General features: G+C 45.1%; 1 protein-coding gene across 5 annotated transcripts in view; it reads left to right on the top strand.

Moving 5' to 3' along the window:
* The window catches only part of NDUFAF7 (NADH:ubiquinone oxidoreductase complex assembly factor 7), a 483,664-nt gene extending 466,175 nt beyond the window's left edge, over positions 1-17,489 (top strand). For all 5 annotated transcript variants that reach the window (XM_077486562.1, XM_077486563.1, XM_077486560.1 and 2 more), the window contains one exon: positions 17,185-17,489. In XM_077486562.1, the coding sequence (XP_077342688.1) occupies positions 17,185-17,373 (189 nt within the window). In that variant the 3' untranslated portion in view covers positions 17,374-17,489. The remainder of the gene's footprint in view (positions 1-17,184) is intronic.
* Positions 17,490-26,143: the final 8,654 nt, after the last annotated feature.

Here is a 26,143-nt window from a genome sequence, read left to right as displayed (position 1 = left end):
TCCGCAGCTCAATTCAGATAAACAGACATGTGATATATTTGTCACTTTGTTATGAAATTATTTTTAAAGCCATCCAAAAAATATTAAAACGCACAGGAGTTCTTTCTTCTATATGATTAAAGAATCAGCATTATCTAAATTGTGGAAGTATAATTTTTGTACCATGTACTCCAAGGTTCCCATAGTTGTTGTTCCTTAATATATAGGGATTTATCATTAGGAAATAACAATTCGTAGGAGTGGTGAAGTTGGGTTAATTCTATAACTTCTGTCATAGTAGGAAGAGAGTCAGTTTTCCATTTTCTAGTTATTGATAGTCTCGCAGCTAAAAGTATATGTGTTACTACTTTACGATATTGTTTGGGAATCGTATGTAAATTCATATTCAGAATGGCTAGTTCTGGTGAAAGTTGAAGGACAATACCTGTTACGGAAGTGAGTAAATGGGAAATTGCCTGCCAGTAGTTATGTAAGATTGGGCAGTCCCACATAATATGAAATAGGGTCCAATTTCTCCAGCAATTAGGTGACGAGTTCCCCTTGAATTTTGCTAGGATATGTGGAGTCAGGTATTGTCTTTGAACAATTTTTTGTGTCAATTCCCATAGTGTAACACATGCAGTGGCCCTATATATGCTTCGTAGGGAAGCCATCCATTGTTTAATTGAAAAGTCTTGCCCCAAATCTTGTTCCCATTTAAGGAAGGAAGGTAGTTTGCTGGGTATGTTTTTTTCCCCTAGAATTGGGTATATTGTAGCTACTCCTTTCTGTGAGGTGGCATGGTTATTGAGGAAAGACCATATTTTAACGGGGATTGAAGCTCTGAGTTGTGGATTGTGTAGCAGACACTTTTCTATTTGAATATATGTAGATCGCTCAGAATTCGGAAGCTGTAATTCATTACTTAACTGAGAAAAAGACTTTAATGTGCCCTGTTGGAAGAAGGAACCAAGTTTGATATCCCGACCCAAATTCCAGTTGTGTATTTGTACGCCAGGAATTAATGTTGGTATGATTGTTAGAGGAGGGTTTAACACCCTGATTGGAGTTTTATCCCATTTGTATGTGATGATTCTCTGCCAAGAGTGTAGCGTCACTTTCACCGTTGGTGGGTATTGAGCTGTAATTGTGGACTTAATTTTCCTACTAAGTAACCAGAATTACATATTAGGCTGTCGTGTGATGTCTTTCTCAATTTGTCCCCATAAAGTTTTAGGAGTAGGCAAGAACCATTCTTGCAATTGGGTCAAAAGAGTTGCGTCATAATAATCCTGTAGATCAGGTACGGTCGCACCACCTATATTTCTATGTTTAATTAGTATATGGTATGCGCAACGGGATTTTTTGCCATTCCATAGATATTTTCCCAAACTGCTTTGTAAGTATTTAAAGTAGTATTTAGGGATACATATTGGAAGGGACCTGAGTTGATATAATAATTTTGGTAAGGTCATCATTTTGAAAGCTGCCAGGCGACCAGCCCATGTAAATTCGAATTTACTAAGTGTTGTCAGATCTGTTTCAAAATGTTTCTTAAATGGTAAAAAGTTTGTTTTAAATAACTGTTTTGTTTTGTTAGTGAGAGTGATTCCTAAGTAAGAAATCCCCTCGTCTTTCCAGTGGTAGGGGTATTTATTAGAAAATAACTGCCTGGTTGTGTTATCTAATCCTAGGTCTAAAATATGGGACTTGGTTTCATTGATTTTATAATATGATGCTGCTCCAAATGTCGTTAGTATATTTTGGGGATTCGGGAGAGATGAAATGGGATCCGACACTATAAGCACTATGTCATCTGCGAACAGATTTATTTTATTATCTATTTGCCCAATTTTTATACCAGATAGTTTTTGTCAGATCGTATACGTTCTGCTAGAGGTTCGATGGCTAAATTAAATATTAAAGGAGATAAGGGGCAACCTTGTCGTGTTCCATTCGAGGTGCCAAAGGGCCTAGACATCATATCATTTGTGTATACTCTCGCTGAGGGACCCTTATACAGTGCAAAAATTGGCGATAAAATATTTCCATGAAAGCCGAATTTTAAAAGCACTGACTGTAAATAGCCCCAGTGGACCCTATCAAACGCCTTCTCTGCATCCAAAGAAAGGAGCAGAGAAGGCGTTTGATGTCTCTCAGTGAAGTGTATAATATCAATCAGACGTCTTGTTGCATCTGAAGATTGTCGACCTTTAGTAAAGCCAGATTGATCTTTGTGAATGAGGTCTGCTATGTAGTTCATCAGTTGATTCGCTATTGCTTTGGCGTATATTTTGATGTCAATGTTCAATAATGAAATCGGTCTGAAATTTTGGGGAGCGTTGGGATCTTTGCCTGGTTTCGGCAGTGTTATGATCAAGGCCTGAAGCATCTCAGCCGGAAATTCTGATTTGGATGCCGCTTCGTTAAAAAGTGAGCATAAGTGGGGAGCCAGTATATCTCGAAGTAATTTATAGTATTCTCCTATCATTCCGTCTGGGCCCGGAGATTTATTGTTGGGCAGGGAGTCTATAGTTCTAGCGATTTCTTCCACTGAAAATGGGACGTTAAGATCAGAGATTTGATCAGTAGTTAATGATGGGAGACTAATGCCGCGTACACACGATCGAATTGTATGACGTACTTAGTCCGTCATACAATCCGGCGGACAATCCGGCGTACTTTCTACCGAACGGACTTGGCCACACACGGATACACAAACAGTCCGCCGAAAGCTTGCGCGATGACGTACAGCACGTACGACGGGACTAGAAATAGGAAGTCCAAGACACAGCAAAGCACCCTTTGGGCTCCTTCTGCTGACTTTGCGTTAGTGGAAGTTTGGTTAGAGACGATTCGCGCTTTTCAGACTTCAGCTTAATTCGTCCGTTTTAGTTTTTTTAATTTATTCTCGAATTGGAATATTAATCATAGGATGAGGATGAATAAAGACATTTGTGATAACTCTGTGTGAATATAAGCAGCAAAGCAACTTCACTTTTCTTGCATTATGAAGAAGAAAAGAATGTGCTATATTAAAAAAACACAAAATTAGCAGCATGACGAATATGCTAGCTTCAATACGAACACTAGTTTTACAAGACAGAGCGCTTCCGCCCTGTAAATCCTTTCTGGGCATGCGCCATTCTTAGTCCGTCGGACTAGCATACTGAAGACCGTATTGTCCGCTGAAACCAAAGTACGACGGAAAGATTGTTGTGCAAACCGAAATTCTTAGTTCTCCGGACTGCACGCTGAAAAAGTCAGCTGAAGCCCACACACAAGCGGATTGTCCGTTGAAATGTGTTTCAACGGACTAAGTACGTCATACAATTCGACCGTGTGTATGCGGCATAATAGTATCTAAGAAATCACGTATTATCTTTGGGGTAGGTGTGGGAGTTTGAGAATAATCTTTAAGATTGTAAAGGGAGCTATAATAACAGCTAAATGCATTTGCTATGTCTTGGGGGTCTTGCAATTTTTCTCTAGCAATAGGGTGGTATAGATATGGAATCTTTGATTTGGAATATCTGCCTTTAATCCGAAGTGCCATGTTTTTTCCTGCTTTGTTGCTAGTATGGTAATATTTAGCTTTAAGTTTTCTAGTATGTTTTTCAAATGTATCCAATAAAGTCGTTCTGAGTTCCTGTCATAATATTTGTAGTTTAGTTTTCAGTTGTTGTGATGGGTGAGATTGGTTTTGGGAATCCAATGCTTTAATGTCAGCAGTAAGTTTCTCAATGAGTTTCGTTTTATTTTTCCTGAATTGAGCATTCAGTTGCATTAGGATTCCCCTACTAAATGCTTTATGAGCACCCCATAGGGTGGCGGAGTCTGACACCGATCCCACATTATATTTAAAGAATTCAGTTATCTGGTTTTGTATAGCTGTAGCATAGGTAGGCATTTTGATAAGATATGTATTTGTTCTCCATAGAAAATGGGTCATTTGAGAGTGTTTAGGTAGAATAGTCATACTAATTGGGGCATGATCAGTCCAAGTGATGGGTGCAATGTCAGACTCCCTCACCCGCTGCAATAACCACTTATCCATAAAAATATAATCGATACGAGTATAGGTATTATGTACCAGGGAATGATATGTGTATTCACGATCTCCAGGATGATGGCATCTCCATACATCATAGAGATCGCTTTTATTCAAAAAAATAATTAAGTGCACAGTTGGTTCTGGTTTTGGGATTAGAAGTGTCTAGTTCTTGTTCATGTATTGTGTTGAAGTCTCCACAAATTATTAAGACACCTTTTCGGCATTTACCTATTTTTCTCATCAGGCCATTCAGAAAATGGGATTGCCTTTTATTAGGCGCATACACATTTACCAATGTAGTAAGTGTATTATCAATGGTACATATTAATATGAGGTATCGTCCATTGGTATCTACAATAGATTCATGTAATTGGAAATTAACTGAATGATGTATGGCAATAAGTACTCCTCTTTTTTTTCTGTTGGCCTGATGCTGTAAATATGTGAGGAAAGTTCTTATGGGTGCAAGTGGGAATAGCGCCTGTTTTGAAATGGGTTTCTTGTATACACAATATTTGACATCGCTGGGTGTTAGCCATTTGCCACATCGATGCTCTTTTTGCTGGATGGTTAAGACCATTAGTATTTAAAGATATTAACTTTATACTCATAAAAGGATATTAATAAGATGGAAAAAGTAAGTACATACTAGCCTGATAATAGCTTTAAATTCTACTTCCATGTGAACAGTCTGTAGTCTGAAATGACTATGAATGTCCAAAAATTTAGTGACTGAAAAGTTTTGATTCAAATTTTGTAGGTTCACAACATACCTGTCCCTTTGAATGCGAGTTGTGTATAGGATACTGTGAAGAAAAAAATAAAAGTAAAAGCACAAACAAAAATATAACCAAACATTAAACTTAACTTGCAGTGGTAAACATTTCAATGTATACTGCAACATTAGAATGGGGAATTAGTTCAAAGGTCAGCTGTTCCAAAGATTTAGTATCGCACGGCACAGCGGGCAAGCTGATAGATCGGTTTCCTATAGATAGGATTGTATTTTGACCGGATCTAGTCAATGAAAGCTAATGCCATTGTGGCGTAAGTTTCTCCGGATTCTTCTTAGCTCCAATAGGTGGAGTTGGTTCGGGGATAATACCCCATGCGTGAAGTAACTTAATGCCTTGTTCCACAGAAGTGATTGTATGGTAGGTGTCGTTCTTCTGTATCAGTAGTTTAGATGGTTGTTTCCAACGGTATTCAATTTTATGATTACGCAGAGCTTTTGTAATCGTGGAAAGTTGTCTTCTCATATCTAGAGTATGTTTAGACAAGTCAGCATAAATCTGGATTGTATTATATGGTTGTGGAAGTTGTCCTAGATGTCGCACTTTATATAGGATTTGTTCTTTAACATGGTAGAAGTGTACTCTAAGTAGTACATCACGTGGTATCTGTGGAGGGAGAAATTACGGTTTCGGAATCCGATGGATACGATCAATTGTGAGCTCTAAGGCTGGTATAGCTGGCAGCAAGTTGGAGAATAAGTCAGTGGCATATTTTTTAAGATCAGACTGCTGTATATTTTCAGGGATACCCCTGATTTTGAGATTGTTCTTCCTTGAGCGGTCTTCTAAATCTGCGATTTTAAATTTAAGCCACTCTTTTTCAGCTTTATTTTCTTCATGAGCATCTATTAAGTCATTAATAGTATTGGTCATGTCTCCCATAGAGTTCTCAATAGTGTGTACTCTTTCACCTAAGGAGTTCACTGCTTTGGAGAATTGATTTGTGAGTTGTAAAATATCTGTATAAAGCGAAGTATGTAAAGTTAATAGCATTTCTTTTAATTGGGTGTCCAGAATAGGCTGGTTATTAGTGGGGAATGCGGCTATAGGCGAAGCTATAGGAGTTATGACTGTGTTATCTTGACTAATATGAGGTATTTTATAGCTTACCTCCTGGCCTGTGAAATCCAGTTTGATACGAGTTTTAGCCAGGCTGCGACATGTAGGGCTGAGGTAATCTTCCTCATGAGGAGATTCTAGATGTGTTTTGTGAGGTGATTTTTCTAGAGCAGCATCAGGCATGTCAGTGTAGTGCGCTCTCCCTAAAGAGGCCGTTGCTGGTACAGCAGCTGTGAGAGGATCTGTGCCATCTTTTTTTCTCCCTCCCGCTGACTGAGAGGAGAATGTCGTTAGTTTTTAAATTTTCCATTCGTCTTTCCGCTTTTTCGACATCACCTTCGGATTCAGGAACTCTTCCGTCGCCTGTTCGTATCTTTTTTTACCGATATTCGCTGTGAATTGTCGCTAATATGCCCGTTCGTGTCACGGAGCTCTCTCACAAAGCTTCCATTCAGCTCATGCGCTGGCCACGCCCCCTCCATAATCACATATCTTAAATATTCAGTAAATATAGCTCAATATAATTGAACTATATAATTGAAAAAATGTCCACATAAATCCATACAGTGCAAAATTAATAAAATGATTAAATTAATCACTATGTGCAAAATCCGCATATGGTGTATATCAAGTCCAATTCCACATTGAAAGGAAGAGAAAATTTGAAATGCAAGTTAAAACATGGTTCCGCCACCGAGAGAGAGAGTGAAGGGTGGGTCTATCCTTGGGGTGCACACCAGAGAGTAATGGGGACCCTTACCGGATAAGGTGGACCTCCTATCCATAGCGAGGTCATTAGCACCTCTGTGGGATCTTTGCACTGATCTGGAATGTCTGTACCTCCAAATTCCTCCTTACTCGTAACGCTAATTTTCCATCCACTGTACAGAGAAACTTGCTTTCTTTTTTATTTATTTTTTTTTAATTTTTTTGGGGAAAACCAACTTTATTGAGCATATCCAATTACAATCTCATTTTGCGTCCAAAATTTGTACATAAGGAACATATCAATGGTACAGCAGATACATATTTGACATTCCAAACCATTCATATTACCCAAACAGCCCATCATTCTGCGATTAAACATGGGATGGTGTGACTGTTATTCCGTTCCTCTTTCCTCCTTCACCCCCCATACCCCCCCCCCAGCAGGCCTTTCCTATTCTCATTATTCCTCAGCCGCCTGGTCTAATCAGTTCTGTAAGTGAACCCCTGTATTTATCCATCTTTACGTACATGTTTCCCCATCCATCTGTCCCAAACTTTGGAAAAAAATTTGTGCACATCCCCTATGTTTGTATATCAGCTTTTTAAACGGTAAGGTATTGTTTACATCCCTTTTCCATTCAATTACAGTCGGGGGGGGGGGGGTCATCCACAGTCGAGCCACAGCCTTTCTGGCTGCAAACAGAGTTTAATGCATAAAAGTAGCTTGATGCTTGTCAACCTCAACATCGAGCAGCAGTCCCAGTATACATAGTTTTGGGTCTGGTGTCACTGGGGAGTCCATGACATCATGCAGAAATTGAACCACTTGCAGCCAATATGGCTGTAGATTAACACATTCCCAAATTAGGTGAAAGAATGTGCCAGGGTCGTGACCACATGCGGGACAGTTTGATGATTGAGTTGGTCTGAATTTGGACGGTCTCTGAGGCGTCGGGTATGAGCGGTGAATAATGTATAGTTGCGTCAACCTATCTGAGAGCTTGGGTGACGTCCTCGTGACGTCATCCCAGTCAGTGTCGCCCAGATCGGACTCCCATTCCTCTTTAGCTTTCTGGATTACCACTACCGTCTTGGGGAGGCGAAGCGTAGAGTATATATTAGATATTCGTTTTCTGGAATCTACATCCAGAATTATGTCTAGGATTTGAGGGCGGGTTAAGGAGAGCTCCATATGCCTAAATTGGGTTTTCAGTGCATGGCGCAATTGGAGATAGCCAAATTGTAATTGATGTGGCAGTGCGAACTCCTCCTGAAGGGAGCAAAACGGTTTGGGTCCCAGTTCCGTCATGACTTGGTAGAGGTATACCACCCCATAGGAGGCCCATAGGCCTGAGTCTGGCAAGTGCTGTAGCTCTGCCATATAACTGTTAGCCCAGAGTGGTGTGTGTGAATAAATATGTCCCATGTTTAGTTTCTTTAAGGCCATATCCCAAGTTTTTTGGTGGTGCGCAAGCATGCCATCATTATACCTTCGGGTCCTCCTATGCACTTGTCCTCCCCTAAAAATGGCCTGCAGTGGAGTCACTATGGAATTTCCCGGGTTGTCCCCTACCAGGGCTCGATACTGAAGTGCCTCTGTTGTGTTAAAATAGTGTAGATGGGACAGCTGCGCTGCAAGATAGTATTTCTGCAGATCAGGAAGCGAGGCTTCCCCCATGGTGGTAGGGTTTTTAAGAGTGAGCCAGGCTAATTTATGTCATCCATGTCCCCAAACAAAGGTGTTAAGTATACTTCCCATTTTTTTTAAATACTCTAAGAGGAATACACAGGGGGGCGTGCCAAACCATGTAGAGAATTTTGGGCAAGAGAACCATTTTCACTAGATTCATTCTGCCCATAACCCCGAGTGGCAATTTGGCCCAGGCCTGCGTCTTGATTTTAAGCAGCGTAAATAGAGGCTCTATATTAACCACTTGAGACCCGCGCTATAGCCAAATGACGGCTACAGCGCGGATCTTCTTTTCTGGGACTACGTCTATTGACGTAGTCCCGTGCACGAGCGGCCTGCGCGCCCCCTGAGGGGCGCGCGCGGCGCGCTCTGTGATCGGCGAGTCTGAGACTCGCCTGATCACAGATCAGAGCAAGGGGTCGATCCCGACCCCTTATCACGTGATCAGCTGTCAGACAATGACAGCTGATCATGTGATATAACGGAGCCGGTAATCGGCTATTATTCCTCCTCGCGCTGACAGCGCGAGAAAAAAAAAAAGAGCCGATCACCGGCGGCCGTGATCGGGACATCAGTCCCGATCGCGGCCAGCCCTGCCAGTGCCCACCTGCCCCCTGCCAGTGCCCACCTGCCCCCTCATCAATAAAGATGATTAAAAAATAAGTGCCCCCCATCAGTGCCACCCAGCAGTGCCCACAGTGCCACTCAGCAGTGCCCACAGTGCCACCCAGCAGTGCCCACAATCTGCCTCAACAAAGGTGCTGCACCCCAGTGCCACATATCCGTGCCCATCAGTGCCCAGCAGTGCCGCCCATCAGTGCCCAGCAGTGCCACCTATCAGTGCCCATCAGTCCCATCTATCAGTGGTACCTATCAGTGCCCCTTAGTGCCACCCATCTGTGCCACCCATCCGTGCCATCTTATCTGTGCCCATCTTTGCCCATCAGTGCCGCCTTATCTGTGCCCATCAGTGCTGCCTTATCTGTGCCTATTAGTGCCGTCTTAACTATGCCTATCAGTGCCCACCAGTGCAGCCTATCAGTGCCGCCTCATCAGCGCACTTCAATGAAGGAGAAAAATGACCTGTTTGCAAAATTTTATAACAAACAATTAAACATGATTTTTTTATTTTTTTTTGTATCTTTTTTTGTTTGTTTAGCAAAAAATAAAACTCCCAGCTGTAATTAAATACCACCAAAAGAAAGCTCTATTTGTGGGAAAAAAATGATACAAATTTCATTTGGGTACAGTGTTGTATGCTCGCGCAATTGTCATTCAAAGTGCATCAGCGCTGAAAGCTGAAAATTGGTCTGGGACTGAGGGGGGTTTAAGTGCCCAGTAAGCAAGTGGTTAAGTGAACAGTAGTCCCTCAGATCCCTAGTGACCTGCACCCCCAGGTATTTGACCGCCCCCACCCTGATCAGAGGAAGCTCCAGGGTAACCTGTGGCGGAGGAAATTGGTCCACCGGGAGGATTTGGGACTTGTCCCAGTTCATGCGTAGTCCCGAGTAATCTCCCATTCGTTCAATAACTTTTAGTGCCGTCTGGAGAGACGGCCCCTGATCTGCCAAATACAGTAGCGTGTCATTTGCGTATAGTCCTATTTTATCCAGGGTGTTACCTATGCGTAGGCCCTCTACATCCGGGGATGCCCTGATTACCATTGCTAGGGGCTCAGCCGCCAAGGCATACAGAAGAGGGGACAGGAGGCACCCTTGTCTGGTACCCTCTCTAGTGGAAACTGTTCCGATAGCCATTCATTGACAAGATCTCTGGCTTTCGGCGTTTGGTACAGGATGTGTATCCCCTTTCAGAAGTTTGGCCCAAACCCAAAGCTCCGCAAGCACTCCCATAGGTAGGGCCATTCCACCGAATCAAATGCCTTCACTGTGTCTAACGCTACTATGACTCGCGATCCCAAATTGTCATGGCGTGCCTGTATGTTCATGAACAACCGCCAAATGTTCATGGCCGTATTTTTCCCCCGCATGAACCCAGTTTCGTCGGGGTGAATGAGGCCGCGTACACACGGGCGGACTGTTCGTCCAACTTTGTCCGCTGAACAGTGTTTGGGCGGACAGTCCGCTCGTGTGTGGGCTTTCAGCGGACAGTTTCAGCGGACAGTTGGACGGACAAAGTCTTTCGGAAATTCCGAAAAACTGTCCGCTAAAACTGTGTTTGAGCGAACAGTCCGCCCGTGTGTGGGCTTGTCCGCTGTACTTTCGAAATGAGCGGACTGTTCCCGCTCGGAAAGTCCGCCCATTTCGAGCGCGTGTACAGGTAGGCGGGGCCCGCGAAGGAGACGTCGCGGGCTCCGCCGCCTGGAATGGGCTTAAAGGGGAACCCCAACGCCGAAAAAAATCGGCGTGGGGGTTCCCCCAAAGTCCACACCAGACCCTTGTCCGAGCACGCTACCCGGCCGGCCAGGAAAGGGGGGCGAGCGAGCGCGCCCCCCCTCCTGAGCCGTACCAGGCCGCGTGCCCTCAACATGGGGGGGTGCCTTGGGGAAGGGGGGGCCGCGCGGCCCCCCCACCCCAAAGCACCTTGTCCCCATGTTGATGAGGACAAGGGCCTCTTCCCGACAACCCTGGCCGTTGGTTGTCGGGGTCTGCGGGCGGGGGGCTTATCGGAATCCGGGAGCCCCCTTTAAGAAGGGGGCCCCCGGATACCGGCCCCCCACCCTATGTGAATGAGTATGGGGTACAATGTACCCCTACCCATTCACCTGTGAAATAAAGTACAAAAAAAACACAACACAGGGAAAAAATATTTTATTGCACAGCTCCGGGGGTCTTCCGTCTTCGGGGGTCTTCTCGCCGGACTCCTCCGCTATCTGTGTGTAGCTCTTTTACTAGCGGAGGAGTCCGGCTTTCTTCCTCCCCGCCGCCGGCCTCTTCTCCCGACTTCGGGGGTCTTGTCCCCCTCTTCGGTTCTTCTGCCGGGCCACCGCGCCTTCTTGTAGCTCTTTTACAGGCGGTGGCCCGGTCTTCTGTCGCCGCTGTCGTCGTCGCCACCGCCGCCGCCTTCCGTTCTTGTTCTTCTTCTTGTTCTTCTTCTTCTTCTCCTGGAGATGTTGACTCGACGATCTCTCCGGCCGGAATGCCAGAGCCGCGCTGTGCGGTCACTTATATAGTGACAATGGGGCGGTTTCACATGGTATATGTCACATGGGTTGGTCACATGGGTTGATGTCACATGGGGACTATGACATCGTAAGGGGGCGGGGTCACCATGTGACCAACCCATGTGACATATACCATGTGACACCGCCCCATTGTCACTATATAAGTGACCGCACAGCGCGGCTCTGGCATTCCGGCCGGAGAGATCGTCGAGTCAACATCTCCAGGAGAAGAAGAAGAACAACAAGAAGAAGAACAAGAACGGAAGGCGGCGGCGGCGACGACGACAGCGGCGACAGAAGACCGGGCCACCACCTGTAAAAGAGCTACAAGAAGGCGCGGTGGCCCGGCAGAAGAACCGAAGAGGGGGACAAGACCCCCGAAGTCGGGAGAAGAGGCCGGCGGCGGGGAGGAAGAAAGCCGGACTCCTCCGCTAGTAAAAGAGCTACACACAGATAGCGGAGGAGTCCGGCGAGAAGACCCCCGAAGACGGAAGACCCCCGGAGCTGTGCAATAAAATATTTTTTCCCTGTGTTGTGTTTTTTTTTGTACTTTATTTCACAGGTGAATGGGTAGGGGTACATTGTACCCCATACTCATTCACATAGGGTGGGGGGCCGGTATCCGGGGGCCCCCTTCTTAAAGGGGGCTCCCGGATTCCGATAAGCCCCCCGCCCGCAGACCCCGACAACCAACGGCCAGGGTTGTCGGGAAGAGGCCCTTGTCCTCATCAACATGGGGACAAGGTGCTTTGGGGTGGGGGGGCCGCGCGGCCCCCCCTTCCCCAAGGCACCCCCCCATGTTGAGGGCACGCGGCCTGGTACGGCTCAGGAGGGGGGGCGCGCTCGCTCGCCCCCCTTTCCTGGCCGGCCGGGTAGCGTGCTCGGACAAGGGTCTGGTGTGGACTTTGGGGGAACCCCCACGCCGATTTTTTTCGGCGTTGGGGTTCCCCTTTAAGCCCATTCCAGGCGGCGGAGCCCGCGACGTCTCCTTCACGGGCCCCGCCTACCTGTACACGCGCTCGAAATGGGCGGATTTGCCTCCTTACGTGGGCGAGTCCGTTCATTTCAAAAGTTGAGCGAACTGTTTGCCCAACCTTGTTCGTCAAACAGTCCGCTCGTGTGTGGGCAAGTCCGCTCATGCAAATTTTGAGCGGACTGTTTGCCGAAACTGTTTGACGAATAAGGTTGGGCAAACAGTCCGCGCGTGTGTACGCGGCCTGAGAGATAATATAACGCGATTTAGTCTAGTGGCCAAGATCTTAGCCAGGATCTTGATATCCACTTGTAAGAGGGAGATATGTCTGTATGACTCTGGGAAACCCGGATCCTTCCCTGGTTTAGGGAATACTATAATTTGCGCCTCCTGCATGGATGGGGGAAGGGCCCCTTCACTAAATATATTGTGGTAGAGTTTTGTCAAGGTAGGGGTAAGGGCTTCAGAAAAGGTTGAGTAGAATTCTAGGGGTAAACCATCTAATCCCGGAGCCTTGGACTTAGCCAGCTGTAACACCGCCTCTGCTACCTCCTCGTCAGTTATAGGGGCTTCTAGCATTTTAATTTGATCAGTATTAAGCCTTGGGAAATCTATTGTATGTAGTTCCTCCTGTATGTCCCGTTGGCTGCGCGTGAGGTGGGTTTTATATAGCTCCCAGTAGAAGTTCCTAAACATATCTGCCACCGAGGCAGGGTCCGTGACCATCTCACCCTGTGAGGTTTTTAAGGACACAACTACCGGGGGTCTATCATTCAGGTTTGTAAGGTATGCCAGTAATTTTCCGGCCCTCTCCCCATGTTCATACACCCGTTGTTTACTGAAGAATATGTGTTGCTTAGCTTTCTCTATAAGCAGCTGGGAGACCAGTCTAGACTGTAACTTAACCTTACATAAATTGTCAGTGCTAGGGTCGGTATTGTAAGCCGATTCCAGCTCCTGCAATTTGGTTGTTGAGAGCTGCATAGCGAGGCCAGACGACCGTTTTAAACGGACGATTTTCTGTGACAGTAACCCACGGGCGTAGTTTTTAAACCCATCCCACTCCGATGGGTTAGTGTAGTTAGCCCCGGACTCATATAGTACATGGTGCAGTTCTCCCGCTATGGCCTCTATATCAGGCAGACTAGAGAGCCAGAATGGGTTTAGCCTCCAGACCTGTTTGGAAACCGACCCCGGGACCCAACACAGGGAATGATCTGACAGGGCCCTCGGCGCAATACCTGAACCCCTCACTCTGGGCAGTAATATGTCCAAAATTAAAATAAGGTCTATCCTAGACATCATGTCGTGGCTGGTAGAGTGACAGGTGTACGCTCTCATGGTCGGGTACTGTTGTCGCCATATGTCCGTCAACACGAACTCCGTCACCAGTCTACCAAATCTGGTCAGGCGTTGACCGTCATTTTGTTGTGGCTCCCCTCATGGTCTGTCCAGTACCGGGTTCATGGTCATGTTGAAATCCCCCATCCACACCGCTGGCACCGAGAGGTTCTGTGTCATAAACGCCAACCCCCTCGTAACCACATCAAATGTGAATGGGGGAGGAACATAGCATGCCAGGATAAGAAGCGGGCTCCCCCCCACCAGAGCGTGCATAAACTGAAACCTGCCCTGCTGATCCGACTCCATCGCTATCAATTCAAAGGGGGTCCTCTTAGCTATCAGCACCGAGACTCCCCTGGATTGGTTGGTAAGGGTGCTGTGAAACACCCATCCCACCCACGGCCATCTCAGGGCCGCCTGGAGGTGACCAGTAATATGAGTCTCCACCAGAGCTATAACGTCAGCTTTTTGGGTCTTGAGGAAGTTCAGGGCTGCGGTTCTCTTAATCTTGTTACACATCCCCCTGATATTCCAAGTTAGGAACTTCATAGATGCCATACCCTTCTCCAACATATACATGAGGGACTGGAGTGGTACCATGGTGGCCAGCCCGGGAGTAGTGCATAATGCCCGTCACTCCCCAGTCGTACACACCAGTGGCCCAGCCCCGTTCCCATAAATTGTTCACACGTTAGCCAGCATACACTAAATTGGGGTTTCCCTGAAAACTACAACACAACTGTTGAACTTGTCCCCTCCCACCCAGCTCTACACCTCCCCAACATTGTGAAAACATATCATCCCCAACCATAACCCCAGCACTCATCATCCAGTTTAGAAACATAATTGGAGGTACATCATACATAACATTACTGTGCATAACACACCAGGGTAAGAACATTCCTCTGGAGGCAACTCTTCACACTGTCAATCAGCGGAGTTCCACGGTGCGGCAGGGTCTGGTAATACCTATGATCCCACCGTGTGAGCACCCTGCGCCTGTCACAGATAGCGGTTGCAAGGTAGTTGAGGGTCCAGCTGCTCTACCCAGCCTTGTATATCCCCACCCCAGTGGCAGTTATCAATAAACGGGACCACGGAACATTGCCAAGCAGATTAGATATCTGAGCGGCACCGCCTTCCGGGCTATAGAGCATCCCAGATCAGGCATCGTTCAGAGAGTCTCTGGTCCAGTAATACTTCATCTGTGCCAGTGCACACTCCATCCCCTGCTCTCTGGGTCTCCCACAAAATGGAAGGACGGCACCTCCCCCATCCAAGAGGCATCCATCGGAGGAGGGAGCCCCCCCAAAACCATTACGGTATCCAAGCGTGAGAGAGCAGTGAAAACCGACTTTATAACATTCCCCCCCCCCCCCCCGAAAAACAGAACAAGTTTGTAGTGCATGTCCCATGGAAGCATGTTGCATAGCGTGGTAGTCCCTTTAAACCCCTCCAACCGTCCAGGTGCAGGATGTGGCATATCACTAAGGCTAAAAGCAGGAGGGGGAGAGCACCAGAGCAAAGTCCTCTCTCCCCACCCCCTGCCCCACAGGGTGAAGCAATAAAGTGTCAGCAGCTAATGTTCCAGTGCCAAACTCCTCCACGGGAGAGAGGATGCCACAATCATCGCCCTAAACCCGTGGAGGGGTTGGGGACTCCCCGGATCCCAACAATAAAAGTTTTGGCTTGCACATTAGAGAATACATGCAGTCATAGGGCAGGCATACTCACGGGACTTCTGGTAGCACGAGTATTAGGCAGGCCTACCCCGCTGGTCCAGCCAGGCCGTCACCACCGCTGGATCCTCAAAAAAATGGGCACGGCCGTCCTCCACCCGCAATCTGGCAGGGAACAGCATGGCATACTTGAGATGTTGTGCTCGGATACACCGCTTGACTTCCTGGAAGAGGGACCGCTTCCTTTACACCTCGCTGCAGAAATCCAGGAATACTGCTACTCTGGTATTTTCCACTTGAATGTTGCCTTTTTCTCTGGTGAGCCTCAGGATTTTATCCCGGTCGCAAAAATTTAAGAACTTCGCTATAAATGTGCGTGGAGGCGCTCCGGGTGGTGCAGGCTTCATGGAACATCACGGAGAACTCTTCTCTTCCGTAAGTTTTGACAAGGAGGGACTCCAGGTATTCGGCAGGATCTGTCCCCTCTATTTTTTACGGGAGTCCGATAAACCTGAGGTTGCACCTCCTCAGGCGGTTCTCCATGTCGTCCTCATGAGAATGCAGCATGTGTATCTGCCTCTGCATATCCTCAGTGGCGTGTCTCAGCAGGTGGAGGATGTCTTCCGCTGTCCCTATCCTTGTTTCTGCCTCGGTGACTATCCCGTAGCTTTGAGAGATCCTGCCTGAGTAGGGATATATCGGTTTTGACTTCATCTATTTTGGCCATCAGTGTCCCCTGGAGTCCCGCTATTGCGTCCAACACTTTGGCCGTGTCTGGTGCTCTGTGCTCGCGCACGCGTCCGCGCCATCTTCGGGCCTGCTTGTCTGTACCCGGCCGGCGGAACTGAACCAGCCTGTCCGCTGCCCCAGGGTGGCGTTTGGATGGCGACATCTCTCCCAGGCACTCCGCTAAGGTACAAGCAGTCGTCCGGTGATTTCTGGCTAGGAATCTGCGTGCAGGATAGGAATAGGAGTATTGGCGCTCGGGAGCTCACATATACCGCGTCTTACTCCATTGCTTGCCAGGCCAAGCCCCGAGAAACTTGCTTTCTAGTAGAGAGAGCTCGCTCAGCCCAGGACGAGCCATATAGGAGGATAGAAAAAAAGGAGGGGGCTCCAATAGTGTGTTATCCTTAAACGTTGTTCAATTTATTCATAAAAAAAGTTCATACAAAATTGTTGTTCAATTTATATTGATCAATATTTTACTCAATATTTATTTGATATGTGATTTTGCACATATATATTAACTTATGACTGTTTTTGGAATCTAATATTTTCTCAATTAGTGCAACCTTTTCCCTTTATACACAGATATGCAGCCTTACGACCGACAGGAAGGGGTTAAGCTAGGTAGGGGGCTCTTTACTGTTAGAGCAGTAAGGATGTGGAACTTCCACAGTCAGCGCTAAGTGTTGATATTTAAAAAAAACTCTTAGCAGGGCATCTTAGCGAACACAATATACAGAGATATGAGAAATTGTGTTAATATATATACACACACACACACATACACGGGTTGAACTACATGAACTGTTGTCTTTATTCAACGTTGCCAACTATAAAACTAACAAATTTACAGGCAACTCAAAGTTCCTTTTTTTTGTGCCAATTGCTTGTATACCAAGTTTGAAATCAGGTGAAATCTTCTGTGAATCCTAGTTGTGGAATTACAATAGACAGTAATATATTCAGTCTGTTGTACAGATTCATATTGTAATGTTTTTATGTTTTTTTTTTTTTTTTTTTTTTTTTTTTTACAACCCAATCATGCTTTTAGGTACTTATGGAAAATGCCAAAGATCATACTATGCAGACACATTTGATGCAGAGCTATGATGTTCTTATGAATCCAGATAAAATGGGAAAGCGATTCCAATTTTTTTCTATTTTCCCCCATGGTAGACTGGAGCAAACTTCTAAAAATAAATACCCTTTAGCTGGATTTACTGAATTAGAAATGAGCTGATACAGATCTGTTGATTACATTGCTGTTTTTTAATACAAAAATGTATAAAATATTGTTCATGCTAACTATGTTGTGAATGTATAAAACATCCCTAATAAATAAAAAATATATTCGCATCTTGTGTGTCTTTTGTGGACAACTACTTAAATAATGCAGGCTATCGATGGTTCAATTTTTGCTAATGAGATGGAAATGCTAGTATTATAATGGTTACATAGCTGGCTTATAAAACTTACATACAGTGCGATATATATATATATATATATATATATATATATATATATATATATATATATATATATATATATATATATATATATATATATGTGTGTGTGTATACTGTAACTCCAAATCCACAGTTGATTCAGAAAAAGGTAAAAAACCAAAGTGTGGTCCAATTTTTTGTGACAAGGATACACGCTTTTCCTCTACCCAAAGGTTATCAGATACTCCCTAGATAAATACTGTACAGTGTTACTTTTTATAAATATTAATAACCTTTGAGTCAAATAAAATGTAGCTTCTATTAAAAACAATTAACATATTCACAAAAACTAACATTTCCTCATTATGTGAAAGCTAAATCTTTTCCTCCAGGTGCAAAGATTTATCCTTAGTGTGATTACCTTAAGGCAAACCTGTCATTAGAGAAGTATGAAGACATGCTTTATCATCCTTTAACCTCAATTGTGATGTGTTTGGTTGATCTAACAGTGCATTCAGATTAGTCAAAAATTTTAAAACTCCTGTAAGACTTTATTCACCACATGCTCTAGCTTTGTGTCAACTGCAAACAGGATTTTGGATTTGATTTTGATTAAATATGTAGGGTACACACATAAGAACAAGTAAAACAAAAAAAAATAACAGCCCCAATACATATACCTATTAACACACACATTCCTTGTGCCCTTAAGGTCAATAGTGAAATAATTCAGTTAATTGATACATTATTAAAGTGGAGTTCCAACCACATTTTTCACTCCTCTCCATGCAGCACTAATGTGCATCCTTAAAATGTATTTATTTTTCTGTTCAATTACCTGATTTAAGCCTATATCTCATTTCACTTCCTCCTTTAACTGTGGACGTCATTTCCAGTTTTGCATTGGCTCCTGGGAGATCTTGGTCAGCTTGGAATGGCACTGCTTCCGTAATATTTAACATGGAGTCTATGGAAATTCTTGGTCAGCTTGACATGGTGCAGCTCCAGTAACATTTAACAATGGCATCTATGGAAAACTTGGTCAGTTTGGCATGGCAAGTTGACCAAGATTTCATCACACTGCGCATAATCAGCAGGTGCATGCTGGGTGCCAGCTTGCACAGAATCCAGGAAGAACACTGGCTTCAGATGCCCACACTGTGGATGGCTGCGTTGTGCAAGAACTTCACAAAGTAAGAAAACAATTCTGCACAAATACAAAACTGGGCATAATTCACAGCATATTTTTGTTACGTTGCACGAGGCATGAGTATTCTAGGGGTATTTTTATCTTAAGTCCTATTTCGTCCGGAACTCTGCTGTAAAATTATTTAAATGTAACATTATTTTTCCAATGCTTTAATTTAAAAAACAAAAAAAACAAACACTCCGTAAACTCCTTCGCCATCTATTCTATATGTTGAAGTGCCTTTACTAAGAATGATGTGCATAGGGAGTGTATCCAGAAATGCTAAGAACTGTAGCAGTCAGAATCTGGAGCAGATGTGCATGGCAACAAATCAGCTTCTATCTTTAATTTTCATAAACTAACTGAATAAGCTGTAGATATAAGCTGATTTATTGCTATTCGGACCTGCCCCAGATATTCCTTCTGCTTCAGTTTTGATAAATTCCCTCCAAAGTATTTAGGAAAGAGGAAGAAACAAAGAAAAAAGAACTTGATAGTGTAATAACGTTTTAACAATTTATTAGTCAAAGCAAAACCCCCATATGGGGTACTCGCATAGATTAGGTGCCACTCTACATCAAGTGAAAATGGCAAAAAATACCGGGGGACAGAACGGCACGTTGAGCAGGTGATCTGCTGAGGAGGAAGTACATACCATCCCAATATCAGTCCGGTATTCTTAGCCATTTTCGCTTGATGTAGAGTGGCACACTGTTGCGCCTAATCAATGTGAGTACCCCATATGTGGGTTTTGCTTAGTGTAATGACTAATAAATTGTTAAAACTTTATTACACTAAGCAAAACCCACATATGGGGTACTCACATAGATTAGGTGCAACAGTGTGCCACTCTACATCAAGCGAAAATGGCTAAGAATACCGAACTGATATTGGGATGGTATGTACTTCCTCCTCAGCAGATCAGCTGCTCAACGTGTCGTTCTGTCCCCTGGTATTTTTAGCCATTTTCGCTTGATGTAGAGTGGCACCTAATCTATGAGTACCCCATATGTGGGTTTTGCTTAGTGTAATAAAGTTTTACCAATTAGTCAATTAAGTCCTTTTTTTCTACTAACATACCAAGGCATTGCGCTGACAAGTCCTGGATTCCGGTAACACTGCAGAGCCCAAAGGTGGTTCACCGGCGTGTATTGACTAAACTTAATTGCAAAGTCACACACTCAGAGGTGAGTATTTAATACCTAGGGGGGAGCACCTCAGTGAGAATACCACGGCTTGCTTTTGATCACCCATATAGCAGTTTTCATAATCACATGGACTTTAAAGCGGGGTTCCACCCTAAAGTGGAACTTCCGTTAATCGGAAACCCTCCCCCCCCTCCGGTGTCACAATTGGCACCTTTCAGGGGGAGGGGGTGCAGATACCTGTCAAAGACAGATATTTACACCCACATCCGGGCATAGACTCCCACGGCAGTCTATGCCTCTTCCTGTCCCTGCGCACTGTCTGCTGGGACACACACGGGTCCCAGAGACAGCGCGGACAATTCCCATTGTGCTGCGCGACTCGCGCATGCGCAGTAGGGAACCGGGAAGTGAAGCCGCAGTGCTTCACTTCCTGATTCCCTCACCTAGAATGGTGGCGGCAGCAGCCGAGAGCCGAGCGATCGATCGGCCTCAGCTGCTGGCATTGCTGGACCCTGGGACAGGTGAGTGTCCATTTATTAAAAGTCAGCAGCTGCAGTATTTGTAGCTGCTGGCTTTTAATATTTTTTTTCCACAGTGAAATCCCGCTTTAAAGCACATTTGAATTGACACAGTTGGATGTCACATACGTACACAGGAGCACCATTATGTTTACCTATGTAGCGCCGGCTCCTGAAGAGCTAGCATTATGTGTTTTTGAAATTTAATATTTAATCTGAACCGCAGTTTGGTTTGGGTTTGATTACTGCAAATTTTGACTTCAGCATCAGTCTGACTAGACTACAAGGTGTTCTGCTTGGCCATGGAGGGGCACTGTCACTTCTGGCAGGCATTGTAACAGAGTCTGGTTGGGTGCTTTAAGGTTACTTTCTCTCGGAGTCAGCCCAGTGGGAGTGTCACTCTTGCTGTGCTTTCTGGGAGAGGGTACTTAAGATGCGGACGTCATGTGTTTCAGGGTTCCGGTCCAGAAGTATGTTCTGTGAACATATAAAGTGCAGCACTAAAGTAGTGATATACCTAAAATCTAAACAATAATGTGAATAGGCATATAAAATAAAACAATAGTGACTAGTCCACAAATAAATGGTAACTCATTTCAGTCCACTCTTATTAATGTGAGTAAATATTGGTGTAAATGTGAAGATAACTAAAAGTCCACAAATAAATATCAACTCGTTTCAGTCCACTCTTAGAAGATCAAATCCTCTGGGATTCACAAGCCCAATAAATCTTGAAACATACACATGGATGGGTACTCTTATCATGAATTTTGGACACAACTACCCTACGGCACTGTGTCATGCGAGCTAACAAAGCCACGTCCTGCTTGATCGTCCCCTCCTCTCAGATAGATTAGGTCCTTATCCACTGTCCTCAGAAACCTCAGCTTCGTAGCTCCAGATGAGGAAACTTGGACTTTAGAACAGCTCAGCAAAACCCAAACGGGAAAGAGAAAAAAAACATGGAGGCGCTCCACATGGTGTAAGTCGGCCGATGAAGGTTTATTTAAAAATAGATATAAACCACCAAACAAATGGTGTAAGAGCATAAAAATCACGTTCTACAAAGAAAAGGCAATATGGGGAGCAAAAAAATGCAGGCCCTGCATGCGGTTATGCTGGGGCATAACTTGACTCCCCCATATTGCCACTATATATAGACTATACAATACTGTGATATGGGGCCATTAAAGGGACCACCTCCCGCATGGTTAACCCGGAAGTGCCCCAATTCGACCATCAAAATCACATCAAACATAATATAATAAAATACATTGTTATATACCACCATAAACATATGTATTTAACTCAAATTAAAAAACATAAACTATAAATAATAATGTCTAATGCAGATCATATTCTGATTCTTGGAACTCAAATATAAGCCTAAATGGCTGCCCAGCTTGCGTTCCACACCTCCCACCGGAAGCAGGAAGTAGGCCCCAGGTTAACATCCTGTTCCGAATGACTGTAAATCTCAAATAAAATACGCCGTTAACTATAATAAAAAACAAGAACTTGAGCACATCACAACTCCCTAGCTGGAAAAGCCCAATAAAATCCCCAAGGACATTAAAAAAACATACCGCGGGATACGGCACATAATGGCGCAAAACCCGCGTTCCAAGCCTCGATTCCAAACCGGACGTGAATGTACGTCCAAGCCTCGACATCATAACGGAAGCGAACAAGCATCACTTCCGTTCGAATACAAGGCATAATGACGCTCACTCAGCCCAATGTGTGCTCCCAACCATAGATGACACGCGGCAGTAACGAACACATCACTTCCGCTGGTCAACCACCATGCGTTTCAAGCCTCGGGACAGTGGAAACAGCGAACACATGGCTCCCACTGTACATGACACATGTCCGCACAAGGGCAAACCCCAAGCATGTCCCATCCACACAGCAGAAGTGCTAAAATCGGCACACTTCTGCCGGAATGAGTCACCAAAGGAGACCACACAGATCACAAAAAAATAAAAATTATTAAATAATCTATGTAGTATTCCCACAGACAGCATCAGTCAAGGTTTGGCTGCCATAAAATAGCAAAAAATGAATTAAATAATCTATGTAGTATTCCCACAGACAGCATCAGTCAAGGTTTGGCTGCCATAAAATAGCAAAAAATGAATTAAATAATCTATATAGCTCCCTTTAGTTTAAAGTGGAACCCATCCCATAATATCTAATTGAACATAAACCTCAATGGCCCAAACATACAATAAGGGCATGGGATAAAAAGTGTCTTATATAACTGAAACGGTTCAGGAAGGAGATTAACCCCTCGGTACCTGGTAGTTATAATACTGTGTATAATAATTACACAATGAAATGAAACACTACATAAACTACTCGAGGTCAGAAGAAAACATATACAAATCTATCTACCTAAGGGCCTTACGGATGTTCAACAAACTCGAAACATGAGGACAAGGAGTGGTGCCACTCACGCCCGGTCTATGAAACAGTTGATATCCCAGTAAACGTTCATGCCGTGGGGCGTGTAGCACCACGCTCGTATATCCAATACGTCTCGAGTCGTGACACTCCCCTAACCAGTGGTTCACCCCTCCAATGTGGGGTGAATTTATCAATAATCTGAAATAAAGTCCCTTTAGGGTCCCTCCCATGACATTCTAAATAGTGTCTAGGAACAGTGTTTGTCACAGCCCTTTTTAATCTTTGCAATGTGTTCATTAACCCAGATTGAGAAGAATGTTTTAGTACGGCCCACGTAGTGCAACTTGCAAGGGCAAGTGATCAAACAATATATTTTGTAGTACACATAGCAAAGTGTTTAATATTGTAGGTCCGAGATGTAACAGTGGACGTGAAAGTCTCTGATTTCCGTCTCAGAACATTGTGTGAGCATACATTGCATCTCCGGCACAGGAAATAACCGTTGCACGCTGAAAAAAATGAGACCTTACTGGGAGGGTCCATGGTGTTGGGAGCTATGTCCCCCCCCCCAAATAGAGTGAGCACCTCTAAAGATGACACCAGCCCTATTGGGTAGGGCCGGTCCCAGCACCCTATCATTACATAAGACCTTCCAATGTCTGTTGAGAATTTTCACAATCTCTCGATGTTGCACCGAGAAAGATGTGAAGAAGGACCACTTAAAATGATCCCTATTCACATCCCTTGGCCTACTGTCCAAAAGATATACAAATATATGAATAATCAAACATGAAAATATCAGCATGAATAGAAATAAATAAAAAATAAACAAGCGTGGCACATTGATATAAAAGAAGTCCGTGATCCACAATATTGCATATAGCCTGATCTGAAATGTCAGGTGTAGGGATGAGCCGAACACCCCCCCCCCCCCCCCCCCGGTTCGGTTCGCACCAGAACTTTCGAACGGACCGCAAATTCGTACGAACTTTAGAACCCCATTGAAGTCTATGGGACTCGAACGGTCAAAATTAAAAGATATTAAGGGGAACCCCGTACCCATATTAAAAAAAGGAAATACGTGTGGCCCCCAGGCCCTATATACTCAGAACAGCAGTATACAGGCGGTGCAAACAAGACAGGGACTGTGTAGGTTTGTTGTGTTAAGTAGAATCTGTTTGTAATTTTCAACTGTTACATTTTTAAAGTGTAGTTCCAGTCAAAAAATCTATTTTTAAGCTTTTTGGAAAACATAAGGAAGGGTTATCACCCCTGTATAATTTGTCACTTGCTGTTGTCTCCTTCCGTTTGCAAGTAGGAGACATTTGTAAGTTGGATGTTTGAAAGTAGGGGCCTGCCCTATATGCTCTGCAGAAATGGTGGAACAAGGTGTTGGTTTTGCCACAACATTGTAAGCCCTCAAAGTGACTCTTGGTGGGCGCTGGAGCGCCCTGCTGTGAACGATTATATCAAGAATTGTAATTACATGCCATTGTTGAACAGTGGTAGAAAAATTGACCTTTGGTGGTTGTGGTGCTGGTGCCACAACACTATGTCCTCACAGTTACTCTGGGTGGGCACAGGAACGGGCCCTCCTGTGAAATATTATATCAAGAATTGTAATTACATGCCCCTGTTAAACAGGGGCAGAAAAATTGGGCCTTAGGCACTGGTGCTGGTGCCACGACACTGCAACATCTCCCATATGCTCTAGTTGTAGTGCAGGAATGAGCCCTGCTGCAAAGCATTGCATTAAAAATTGTAATTAAACGCCCCTGTTAAACAGGGGCAGAAAAATTGGGCTGGTGGCATCACCCAGAACCAAAAATGTTCTTCCAACATATCAGCGGAGGAGGAAGAGGATAGACAATCAACATAACAGGACAGTCACTCAGCATCAGCATAGGCAGTCTTGAAGGGATGTGATATTTCAAAAAAAATTATTCAGTTACATCAGCTTCAGGTGCTTGGTAGCTGTGGGTGATCCAAGACTGATTCATCTTGATGAAGGTCAGTCGATCAACTGAGTCGGTGGACAGGCGCACCCTGTGATCAGTAACAAAACCACCAGCAGCACTGAAGGTGCGTTCCGAAAGAACACTGGATGCAGGACAGGCCAGTAGCTCAATTGCATACTGTGCAAGCTCTGGCCAGTGATCCATCCTCAAGACCTAGTAAGCCAGAGCATTTTCGGTGGGAAAGGTGTCCAAGTCTGACCTTGCCCCTAGGTATTCCTGCACCATGTAAATCAGGCGCTGGCGATGGTTGCTGGAACCGATCATACCTTGGGGCTGCGGACTAAAAAATTGTCTGAACGCATTGGTCAGACGGCCATCTTCTCCACCGCTCCTTCTGACCGATGCCTCAGCAACACGTTTGTAACCTCCCAGTCTCTGGGAACGCGTTGCACAGACCTTTCTGCAAGGCCTCCCGGAGATGTCTCATCCTCTGCGACGGCAAGATAAGGTCAGCAACCTTCCCTTGTACCGTGGATCAAGGAGAGTGGCCAGCCAGTAATGGTCCCTCTCCTTGATCCGAAGAATGCGAGGATCCTTCCGCAGGCTTTGCAGGATCAGGGAGGCCATGCAGCGTAGGTTAGCTAAGGCATTCGGTCCAGAGTCCTCTGGGTCACTAAGGACAACATGATCCGCAGCTACCTCCTCCCAGCCACGTACAAGTCCACGGGTTTCTTGGGACTGTAAATCATCCCTACAAGACTGCTGATGCTGAGTGCCAGCCTCCACCTCCATGCTGACACAATCATCCTCCTCCTCCTCCTCCTCCTCCTCCTCATCCTCTTCCTGTGTGATGGGTGGCACAGCAGGAACACTGTCTGGATAAAGGGGGCCTTGAGAGGCAAGGAAGTCCTCCTCTTCCTGCCTCTGTTCTGCCTCAAGTGCCCTGTCCATTATTCCACGCAGCGTATGCTCCAAGAGGTACAGTGTCACTGATGCATGCACTGTCACTGCTCACCATCCTTGTGGCTTCCTCAAACGGTGACAGGACAGTGCATGCATCCCTGATCATGCCCCACTGGCGTGGTGAGAAAAAACCAAGCTCCCCTGACACTGTCCTGGTGCCGTAGTCGCACAGGTACTCATTGATGGCCCTCTGCTGCGTGTGCAGCCGCTGCAGCATGGCCAACGTTGAGTTCCACCTGGTGGGCATGTCACATATAAGGCGGTTCTTGGGCAGGTTCAACTCCTTTTGGAGCTCAGCCAGCCGAGCACAGGCATTAAATGATCGACGGAAATGCACAAGGACTTTCCTGGCCTGCTTTAGGACATCCTGAAAGCCCGGG

The sequence above is a fragment of the Lithobates pipiens genome, unplaced genomic scaffold (assembly GCF_037356315.1).
Source record: "Lithobates pipiens isolate NorthernLeopardFrog02 unplaced genomic scaffold, aLitPip1_a1.2 Scaffold_18, whole genome shotgun sequence".
Taxonomy (NCBI): Eukaryota; Metazoa; Chordata; class Amphibia; order Anura; family Ranidae; genus Lithobates; species Lithobates pipiens.
The sequence above is the reverse complement of the archived record's forward strand: the minus strand, read 5'-3'. Positions and strand labels throughout refer to the sequence as shown.